The 11,553-nt window shown below is 46.1% G+C and overlaps 1 protein-coding gene across 5 annotated transcripts in view; it reads left to right on the top strand.

Moving 5' to 3' along the window:
- Positions 1–8,838: 8,838 nt before the first annotated feature.
- PALM2AKAP2 (PALM2 and AKAP2 fusion) overlaps positions 8,839–11,553 on the top strand; it is a 356,275-nt gene continuing 353,560 nt past the window's right edge. For 3 of the 5 annotated variants that reach the window (XM_060014352.1, XM_060014347.1, XM_060014351.1), the window contains exon 1: positions 8,840–9,361. In XM_060014352.1, coding sequence (XP_059870335.1) covers positions 9,317–9,361 — 45 coding nt within the window. In that variant the 5' untranslated portion in view covers positions 8,840–9,316. Of the gene's footprint in view, positions 9,362–11,553 lie in introns of all 5 variants that reach the window. The other 2 variants (XM_060014348.1, XM_060014346.1) reach the window with 1 other exon arrangement.

Below are 11,553 nucleotides of genomic sequence, written 5' to 3'. Positions count from 1 at the left end.
ATGTTAGAAATTGGGAGGGATAAACCACTTTTCCTTCCCAAAGGGACCACCATGCATACCCTGAGGGGGTGGGATTTCTGGAATGCTGTAGAGTTAACAAGAGGGGACTTGGAAAGTTAGAAAAGGGAGGGGGAGGCTGCATTCCAGGCATAGCTCGTGGTATGAGAAAGCACCAAATTTGGAATGGGACAAACAGATGAAGGTGTCAAGTTCTCTGGGGAGGAGTATGGGGACTGGAGACTAAAAACAGGGTAAAGCTCTGGCAAGATGCTATGGCGCCTTCTGAGCCTGAAACAAAGGAGAACCATCCCAGAACCCTGGGGGCCTCCTCTCCCCCATCCCAACAAAGGGGAGTTCCGTTTGACAAGGGGACCGAGCCCCAGAGGGAAATGGACTGCCTGTCTATAGCGGGAGATCTTCAGTTCTAGCAGAGAGCTCTCTGGTCACAGGAAAAGCTATCTCGATTGTGATGGCTTGTCCACTTGCAAAAGATGGTGTCGCAAGGGCTTGACTTAGGGAAGAGTGAAAGGTGAGGAACTATAGAGGAGGAAAGAGAGGAACTGAGTGGGAAGAGGGGACATCATGAAGGACTGACGGCAGACACCTGGGTCCCAGCGCAGGCATCAACAATCTGACGTCCAGATGTGGGTGCACAGCACTTAATCCAACCCAGGTCCTAGAAGGCAACAACCCCTCTGTCCTCCATGCCCACCCCAGGAACGCTGTCCCCGGAGAGAAAACAACGGGAGTGACATCAGTACAGAAGGCAAGCTCAACTGTGCCTCAGAAGTGGCCCTGCCAGCTGCTTCTCCCCAGGGGACAGACACTGCTCTCACTGTGGAGGCCTGGAGAGCAGCTGAGTGTCCATTTCCCAAAGGGTTGAGCCAGACTTGGGGGCTCATGGGAGTCAGGGAACTGCTATCCCTAATACATGATCTAATGTCTTGTTCGTGCTCACGCCCTCCTCAGCAGAACACAACACACCTTCCTTTGTCAAGTCAGTACAGGCTCCATCCTTGGGGCCTCCCAGAGGGGCTGCCCACAGCCCCCTCAGCGCTCCTGGCTCCCAGTCAAGCAGACGCCTCTGCGTCAACTCTTTTTCCATCCCCACCTCCCCAAGTACACCTTTCCCTCTAATGGTATAAACTTAGCTCTGAATGAATGTAGAAAGGAGGGCACATTCATGTAAACACGGACCAGGTAGCTTTCCAGTCTAAGTTTGACACACACACAGATGGCAGAAAATATCCAAGTTTCTCTGTTTCCTTCTCTCCTGCTTCTCTCTGCTGCTTCCACTGCATCCTTTAGCGAAGCTAACTAAATATGTAGATCAGGAAGTGCAACGGTTCGACTGGGTAAAGCAGAAATCACTTGAGTAACTGAGGAACATTGAGGAGGCAAAGAGAGCCCAGGGTGGCGTTGGGCATTTTCGTTTATTGGTTTGATTGTCTTAGAAACCCATCAGACATCTGGAAGCCTCTTTCGTCTTATGTGCTAGCTGAGTCTTCTCCTGGTGGGCCGAGTCTGTGGCTGCTACAGAATTTCTCAGTCTTAGAAACATCACCTCACCCCAGCCCCTGCCTCCACCCCACTGCCCAGTCCTTTTGTCCCTGAGTTCCTAACCTTGAAGGCATCCCTTTCACTGTAGTCCTTCCCACTCTGAGAGCATTTATAGTTAGTTCTCAAAACACCTTCTCACTCATGGGTTCCTTTCATCCTTACAAGAACTTTGTGGGGGTAGTTAGCTATCTCTGTGCCCAGTGTACAGATAGAAAACCTCAGCTCAGAGCAGTTAAGTTGCTTGTCTGAGGTCACACAGTAAGTTGGCAGAGTTAGGATTAGGACCTTCGGTTGAGATTTTGTCTGGTGCTCTTTCCACTCTATCTTGAGCTGCTTTGAGGAAAGGCTGTCTGTCTACGAGGCCCCAGCTGGGAGGGTTACACTTGGTAAGGAGAAATTTTTTTTGGTGTAGGTTTTTTATTGTTAAATATTGTTTTGTTTTGAAGGGAACAATTCGGTGGCATTTATCACATTCACAGTTGCGCAAGCACCACCTCTGTCTGGTTCCAGCACATCCTTATTGCCCCAAAGGAGACCCTGTCCCACTCATCAGTCACTCTCCATGTCCCCTCCTCTTCCCCTGAGAATACCAGATTACTTCTGTGTCCATGGATTTGCCGTCCGTGGACATTTCATATAAATGGAATCAAGAAAATGTGACCTTTGTGACTGTTTTCTCTCAATAGGCATCATGTCCTCAGGGTTCATCCACATTTTAGCAGATGTCAGAGCAGATATCAGATGTTCCTCTTTATGGCTGAGTAATATTCCATTGGAGAATGAGAGTGGCTTTTATGGGTTCAAATAGAAGTGACAACCTGTACATCCCATTCTTTTTTTTACTGAAGTATAGTTCATTTACAATGTTGTGTTTCAGGGGTACAGCAAAGCGATTCAGATATATTTATTCTTTTTCAGATTCTTTTCCACTATAGGTTACTACAAGATATTGAGTATAGTTCCCTGTGCTATACAGTAGGTCCTTGTCGTTTATCTACTTTATATATAGTAGTGTGTATCTGTTAATCCCAAACTCCTAATTTATCCTCCTTCCCCCCTTTCCCCTTTGGTAACCATAAATTTGTTTTCTATGTCTGTGAGTCTGTTTCTATTTTGTAAGTAAGTTCATTGTATCGTTTTTTTTAGAATGCACACGTAAGTGGTATCATATGATAGAGATCTGTCTGACTTACTTCACTTAGTGTGATAATCTCTCGGTCCATCCGTGTTGCTGCAAATGGCATTATTCCATTCTTTTTTATGGCTGAGGAATATTCCATTGTACATGTACACCATATCTTCTTTATCCATTCACCTGTTGATGGATACTTCAGTTGCTTCCAAGTCTTGGCTATTGTAAATTGTTTTGCTGTGAACATTAGGGTACATGTATCTTTTCTAATTAAAGTTTTCATCTTTTCTGGGTATATGCCCAGGAGTGGGATTGCTGGATCATATGGTAACTCTATTTTTAGTCTTTTAAGGAACCTCCATACTGCTCTTAGTAAGGAGCAGTTTTTGAGACCGACTGGCTATTACCTCTCAGTGAGACCAGCTCCAAGGGGCCAAACACAAGTTGGATCCATTTTGCCAGTGTATGAGTGTATGGAGGGTGGGCAATGGGTTGGTATGCAGGATTGAAACCCTGAACACTCCAAAGGGCATCAGAAGGGCTCAGCATCCGTAGGTGGTAGGAGCTGAAGCTAGGCTTTCCCAGTTTCATTATTCATTCCCCAACCAGGAGGGCACACAGGATTTAACTGATAGTCTACTGTCCCTACACTGCCAAACCCACAGGAAATCTCTCTCTTGTTAGCAGTGCTGACTTGCAGGATGTGTACGGCATGATTGAATCATGGCTAACAATGAAAGTGTTGATGGCCCCACTGCAAAAAGGGATTCCAAGCTGACCGGGCACTTCATGGTCATTGTACTAAGGCAAACTAGACTGGCCCCTAAGCTCTCTGGGAAGCCAGTGACCTGATTGTGTCTACCAGCATCAGATAATCAGACTGGCCTTCCCAAAGACTTTTCCTCTTTGTAGCTAATTCACACCCAAACCTTTAATCCACTCCACCAAGGAGCACCTTTAATATGTGGGCATGTAGCTCTCTTCCAAAACACTCCACAATTAAGCTTTTCTTTCCATCTTTTCCTAGGACTTAATCTATGTCCTCTTAAGCATTCCCTTCTCATTCCTTCTTATTTGTAATCATTAAATGGACTTACTCCAAAAGATAAGGCTGTAGGTGTCTATGAATCATTCAAGGGGCAGTCTGGTAATGAAATTTCTAGACAATAAATGACACAGGGCAGAATCCTCCCTTTTAAAAGATGAAAAAAGAGAAGTACCTACTAATGTGGAAAACTTAAAGAATATTGATAGTTCACCCCTTTTCTTAAAAGAAATAGCCTACATTGCAAAAAAAAAAAGCGTACATAAAAAGATAGATATAATCAAGTCACTCACTTGATTTGGTCTATGACAGTTTTAATGAAGAAGTAGTTGGGTTGTATAATCAGGACCTGCCATTTTTGGAGCCCCTACTATGGTCACTGTCAAGCATTTTCCATCTGTTATCTTGATTTCTTGCAATATCCTTATGAGGTTAGAGTTGTTATCCCCCATTAAGGATGAGGAAATTGAGCTAAAGGAATTCAAGTTTGTGCAGTTGGTGAGTCTGAGGGCTGGGATTCTAACTTGTCTTTACAGCTCATGCCTTTTCTCTGTGCCATGCCCACCTCCCACCTCCTAGACCCACTTTTCAAAATTTTTATCAACATCTGAATATCCCAGCAAGGTGAATGTAGAATGACCCCTAACCATCCAGATCCAATTCCTGTATGCTCTCCTTATAGCCCCTGGTTTCTTCCAGCAATTCACAGTGTTGATCAACTGACATTGCCAAGGCTAGCCAAGAGAAAATGAGGCCATCAGATAGAAATTCTACCATTCATTTTTAGATGGATTTCTAGTTGCTCTTTTTGAATCTTCTATGTAGAGAGCTTAGTCAATCTATACCTTAAGTGACATCCAGCCTAGTTTATTTCCCACACTGGCACCCTGTTTTCTAACTTCTTTCACTCTCTTGCACCATGGGGACTCTCTCTATGGATCTATCATATGAATCCCATTGAGAAAAACATCACATACTTGAAATCCCATCAACTTTCCCAAATTGTTCACAACCACGGGAGCCAAAAGGGCTCCAAGCACTGTTCCCCTCCTTTTGATCCTGTGCAGGCATCACATATGTTTCTAATGACCGTGTATTTTAAAAGATCCTAGGCAAAAGAGAGCTGATGCAAATACAAACATTTTGGAGGACCTGGCATTCTTTTAAAATTAGTTTTGTTAATGGAAAGCTTCAGGTTACTCTGAAGTTTCACACTCTTAGGTTCTGTTCAGCAAGACTTTAACTTTTACTCACTCAATGGGTCTTGGCAAGTCATTTCCCTCTCAGTTTACAGAGCTCCCGTTTTCCCCACAGGGGAGTAGGCTGTGATCATCTGTGGTTCTCAAAGGACTCACACCCTAAAATAGATTCTGCAGTTTTTATTACCAAAACATCTATTTCGCAGATCTAGCATTCTGTATTCTCTCAATAGAATGCTGTGCAATACAGCATCTATCAGAAAAACCATTAGACAATACGGGTAATGCTTATGCAACACGGTTTACTGTCCCAGCAAGAACTAGTGATTTGTTACACACATGATGCACCCATTGTACTAGATCTTTTGAGATTTCAAATGTGTGGAGGGCAAAGAGTCACCCATATTAACACTAGACTATGAATTCTTTGTAATACCAGGCCATAACCTAATGTCTAGTATAGAATAGCTGTACAATAAAAGTTTATGAAAGAAATGGCATAATTTGGGTTATAAGTGTCTGTGTTTTTAATGGGTTAGATGATTTCAAAATGCTAAAATTTAGAGCTTTGAGGGGAGAAGTATTGGAAGAGGAGAAAATGTTTTCTCTCTGCTCTTCACGTGCCTTCCTGTTTCACTTAGGGTTCTTAGTCACAAGCAGCAGAAACTGATTCTAGTTGCTAGGAGCAGAGAAGGCATGAATCGAAAGTGTATTACGTAGCTGGCAGAATAGCTGGGAAGGCTGGAGAAGGAGGCCTGAGCAATGGGCAGGACCAAAGATGAGCAACCAGCCTGAAAGAGTTCTCTAATGCTATGTCTTCAAGGTCCTTGGCCAATGTACATGGCTAACTAAGCCCAGATTGCATGCCATGTCATAGCTTCTGAGGACCTGGGAAACAAATGTCTGGCATTTCCCGGCTTGCATGATGGGAAGTAGCTCTGAATCTCACAATGGCTCGTAATATGGGAATTCCCTAAAGACGGAAAGGGCTGCACAAATGGGGCAGCCAGAAAAAAAAAAAAAAAATGTGAAGATTCTGCTACATTTCCCCCTGGACAAATCCCCAGGGTCCAGCATTCTGAATTTCTTCTCTCCTTTGACTTTTGGCCATCCCTGCTTTGACAGTCCTCAACACGGAGTAAACAGGAGCCCTGTATATCATGGGTCTCAGGCGGTTAAAAGCCACTGAGGAAGTAAATTGGTCATAAGTCTTCTGTCTACTCCTAGTAAGCCTAGTTAGTACGATGGTTCTAAATCCATCCCTAACTCTTACCTCACCCCATAGATATTTAATTTTGTACATGTATTCAGACAAATGTGACCCAGGAGATTCTGATGCATACTACTGACTGGGAAACGTGTCTTAATTGTTCCCATTTCTCACAGTTTCTTTACAAACCATTTCTATTTTTCTGAAGTCCCCTCCCACACCCCATCAGTCCCAACCAATGGCCCTTCCGTCAGCTGGGAAAACTAGGCTTCCAATATACGCTCCCTCAACTTCTCTCTCTTTCAAATAAAATGACTTCATCTTTACCCATTCCATCTTCTGTCCTACTTCATTTCCCCATCTTTCCAAGCCTACCTTGGCCACTAGTGCTCATCTGGATGCCCTCTGGTCTAATCTGAGACCTAATACTTACCTTCCCTTTGGACTGTGTCTTTGTTCTCACTTCCCTGATGCCTAATTCCCTTTGGCCCTGAAACATTCAAGTCTCACCTGATCTAACAACCCTTCAACTTAGTCTGCTTCCCATAGACCACCTTCCTGTTCCCCCCACCACCTTCATCTTTCACATCCAAACATCTGAAAGGAGTGGTTTGTACTCAAGGATGTTCCTTCCCCACCTCTCACTCATTCAAGTCTCTGTAATTGCTTACAGGCTCACCCAAGTACTCACACACACACACACAGCTCTCTCAATGTCACCCACGGCTTCCTGGCTGCCCAAGCCTCTTAGTCTGCATCTTTCTTGACCTCCCCAAACCACCTGACTCTGTTGAAAAACCCTTTCCTCCTGTTGTGGCTTTTCGTAGAAACATCCCTCTTGATTTTTCCTTCTAATCTTCAGATGATACTTCCTCAGCCTCCTTTCCTGGGCTTTCTCCTCTTCTCGTTCTGTTTTCTTACCCTGGCCATTCTTTCTTTAGCTATAACCACAATGTAGATGACACCCAGGTATGTGTCCCCGATCGTGATTCTTCTATCTTGAGATTCAAAGCTTTCCAACTGGTCACTTCCAAAAGATGCCTAAGCCTGTCTTCCACTCCATCTCACCTTCCATCATGCCTTTTAAAAATTTAGCATAGTAAAATATACATAACATAAAATTTACCATTTTAACCACTTTTAAGTATGCAGTTCAGTGACACTATGTGCATTCACATTGCTGTGCTCTTCTAATTCCTTTTTAATATCTGTGTAACTGGAGGGGAAAGGACCACTTATTCATCACCGGGGGCTGCCCCACCTTCATATTACTGGCCGAGCCTGGTGCCTGGTGGTTATAAACATGAGCTCTGGAGGGTCTGATCTAAGTTGAAATCCTAGCTCCATGACTCTGGCTGAGGCTTTCCACCTCTCTGGTCTCACTTCGCTCATCTTGTATTCTCTACTCTTGTTGGGTACGCAGTCACTCTGCCGAAGTACTAAAAGCTTTGTTTATTTGTGAGCTAACACCCCTCAAAAAACTTGTCCTCTGGAGCTGGCACTGCAAGTGAAGAGAAAATGAAGCGTTTGAAGAAAGTGATGGGTCTTAGCCAGAAAGCAGAAGTTCTGGATATACTGGAGGGGGATGTCAAATCTGGTGTTGCCTTGGATTTACAACACAAACAGCTCCACCTACGCCTGTTATGAAAAGAAAGAGAAAACAATCAATCAGTGAAACTGTTTTGGTGACTGCTTCAGTCTTTGGGCAGAGTAGTAATTGCTCTTCAAGTGACAGGTGAAACCTCTCTGAATGTTGAGAAGGTGATTTAGTAGAAATTGCAAGAATTTGCCCAGGAAAGAGGTGATTTGGAGAAATTTGATGTGCCTACCTTTCAAAATGCCTTCTTAAGTTTTGCATTTATAGAGTCATCAAGGATCTAAAGAGGTCACATTGGTTTTTTCCCCCATGTTTATTTCATTTTATGGAGGAAAGTTTGCTTATGAATGTTGGGAATTCTAGCAGCCCCCTCCTGGAGGTGAAGACGTATTTTGTTTTTAGCTTTTTGTTTTCTTTTGGACTGGATCTTATCTTATCTATCTCTCATTTCCAGCCCAGGCCCTGGCATAAAAGATGCACTTTAGAACTGCCGCCTGTTTCAGTAAAGAAGAGGTGAAGTGTTTTGGTGACCAGATCCTACTTTTCCTTTCAGAGACTGAGTACAGAAGTAAAGATTCTGAGTTTCAGCCCAGGATGTCACAGGATAATGTTCAGAACAGATTGCCCTTTACAAAGCACCTTTGTACGCATACTTTATCTCATTCGGCACTGACAGACACTCCATTTTTTAGATGAGGAAACTGAGGTTCAGAGTGGTTAAGTGACTTGCCCGAGGCTTCACAGCTAATAAGTGATCAAGCCCATCCTAGCCGAGCACCTATAACTACAAACTCTCGGTTGTCTTTCTAACCCACATTTGGCCTCACAGAGCAGAGGGATGGCCTGTGCTGAGCTACACCCTGCCCTTGGCCAACTTGACCGCTGAGGAGCCTGCCATTGAAGGCATGTGGATGAGGCAGTTGGAAATGTCCCCACGTGGAGTCGAAGCGTTTGGCAGGCAGGACGTGCTGGGGCCCCGCTTTCTGCTAGAGGCCCCTGGGCTGGCGTCTGCACGTCCCCAGTGAGCACGTGTCCACCTGGGCGCACCAACCGTGCGCCCTAGCGGCTCCCGGTGCGCCCCGGGTGCCAGCCCGCCTGCGCGCTGCCCGGCCGCGCCTTGGGGGCCTCCCCACTCCCCGCGGCTGCAGCCCCGGTGTCTCCCGCCCGCTTAGAGCAGCCCGGGGCTGCGGCCGCGGGTTCCCCCACACCCCAGGGGCGGAGCGAGGCGCGGAGACGTCAGGGCGGAGGACGAGCGCTGGGCGAGCGCGCCCTCCCGGCTGCTGCCAGTGGCCCACGTCCCCGACTGGCGCGGCCGGCGGCGGGGAGATGCAGGGAGCGGCGGCGCTGGGGCGCAGCCAGGCGGCCGGGCGGGCGGGGGCCAGAGGCTGAGCCGGGCGAGCCAGCCGCGCACACAGCTCTGCCCGCCACCTCCGAAGCGGATCCCCGGACGCCCCTCGGCTCTCCCTGGGTTTCTAGCAAAGTCCCCCCGGGGTGTCCATCAATTTCCTTAGGTGACTACAGCGTGTGTTTTGTTTTTCTTTCTTCCTTCCCTCCCTGTGTGCCCTTCTCCAGGATGACAGAGGCGGAATTGCACAAGGAAAGGCTGCAAGCCATAGCAGTAAGTCCACTTTCATTTTATTTTCTTGCTCTATTGTCTGGGATGGAAGAGGACCCCGAGTGCTTCGGGGCCATCGACATTCCAGCACAGTAGCCGCAGGACATGTGTTTTGGGGATAAAAGTCTGTCAAGGCTCAGCTACGCTGCTTTTTCCTTTATGGTCTGTAGATGGAAAGCCCCAGGGCGCGCTTTGGGCTGGGGATTTGAATGTGGAAGATTGGCTTAGAAATAAGATGCTTGCTACTGGGCTTTGGGGAAAGACTAAACAGGAGCATGAGGGGTGGGGGTGGGGGGGCGATTCCTGGAATATTACCACCCAGTGCTCAGTAATACTCTGACTTCAGACACTGGAGAATGGCGGGAACGGTCACCAGAACGGTGGCTGCCATCCACTCTGTGGAAGCTGTTGGTGTGCTAAGTGGAAAACCAGCAATCAGCTCCACTGCCAGCCACGCGGTAGAACCTCCTCCCTGAAAGCGGGAGTGTTCATTTTCCCTGTTCTGTTTGATATTGACAAGGGCACTGGCGCAAGCCATCACCCTGGGTGGGGGGGGGGGGGGGGGCGGGTGGTCTGGGGACTTCTTAGAACAACTGGGTCCTGGAAATAATATTCCAAGAGAGCCTCCTTCTTCTAGGTGTGGATCATCTGAAAACCTATTTTCAGCATACAAAGGAGCAACCAGTTTTGGCAAAGTTTATGTGCACTCTCAGAAAAGTGTACCCATGTGCATCTTGGGTATAAAAGAGCTCGAAAGCTGCCTAAATTTGAGCAATCCTGCCACAGTGCTGCCAGTGATCCACAGATGTGGTATTTTTACTGGAGCCACCGCAGCTGGATTATATATTTCCTTTTCAGATGAGGGAATGATTACTGCTGCTATATGAAATAATAGCAATTAAAAGAGGTCTCTTAACATATTGGCATAAAAGAATCGCCAGACATTCTTTTACCTAAGTACTTTTTTTTTTTTCTTTTGGGTCCAGGAGTTCCCTGGAAACACATGTAAATTTGTTGGAGAAATGGTGTGTAATGTTTTGGAAGCAAAGTATATTAAAGTGTTTTTAAAACCCTTTGGACGGATCCTTCACTGGGAAATGCATACAGACTCTTCTTTTTTAAAGAAGCGTTTGATGTGGTCTCTGTGGCTCTGAGATCCTCTTTATCAAAGTCTTCAAATCTTAAAATGTCTTGGAGACTTTACAGCTGAAGCGAGAGAGACTGTTGGCACTGTTGAATGCTATGGCTTTTTTGCCTGTTGGGCAATCTTTGAACTTGGTCCTCAGAACTCAGGAAGGCTTTTTTTTTTTTCTTTCCCTTTCCCTCTGAGTATGTGTATTTTGATGGTTAGTGAGGTCGTTTACGGTTTCTAGAGTTGGTGGCCCAGCAGTGTGGCCAGTATGTCATGAACTTGCTAAGAATGGAGATATTCCGTTCTTGGTGCCATGTCACTGGTGGGTGCTTTATATAAACTGAATAATAGGCTGCTTTAACTGTCCATGAAGTGGCTGCTCCGGAGAAGGTTCAGTTGCTCCCATCGGAGGCCGCCGAAGGTTTCCAACAGTTGTCACATTCTCTGCCTTTGCATGACCAGCTTTACTGGATGCCTGAGGAACAGCTGAGCCTCATGAAAGGACTTGCTTTCTGAACGGGGAGCCAGTAGCAGCTTACACTTGGGCCACCCTTTTCCGAATGGGGCTGGGTAATCCCAGCAGAGGCTAAATGGACTTTCAAGAAAGATCTAGCCAGTCTGCTGGAATTCTCATGCCTGTTCAGTTGCGGAATTGAGTTTGTCCTGTACCTGGGAAGGTGTTGATGATTCTCATGAATGATTCGGCCTCAATGACTATATCTGTTGTTATTAGTGCAGACTTTCTAACATCGAATTAACGGTGTGTGTGAGAGAGAGAGAGAGACAGACAGACAGACAGAGGAAGAGAGAGAGAATTGAGATGGGGTGGAGGGGCTTGTGACCACATCAGTAAATAGTTCTGTGCCGTGCTTTGGTCTAATGCATACTCTCCAAATTTTGCAAACTTGCCTCTTTCTGCCGCCTTCCTGGGGTTCTCAGGGGACCCTCAGGAGCTCACGAGGCTGCCGCCAGAGCCTAGCCCTCCTGAAATCTCTCTGGAGATGTGAAGGAGGAAGAGAATGATTCTTTTGTTTGTTTGTTTTTTGTTATTGGTTATCTATTT

This window comes from Delphinus delphis, chromosome 6 (genome assembly GCF_949987515.2).
Source record: "Delphinus delphis chromosome 6, mDelDel1.2, whole genome shotgun sequence".
Lineage (NCBI taxonomy): Eukaryota > Metazoa > Chordata > Mammalia > Artiodactyla > Delphinidae > Delphinus > Delphinus delphis.
This window is presented reverse-complemented; position numbering and strand designations above follow the sequence as displayed.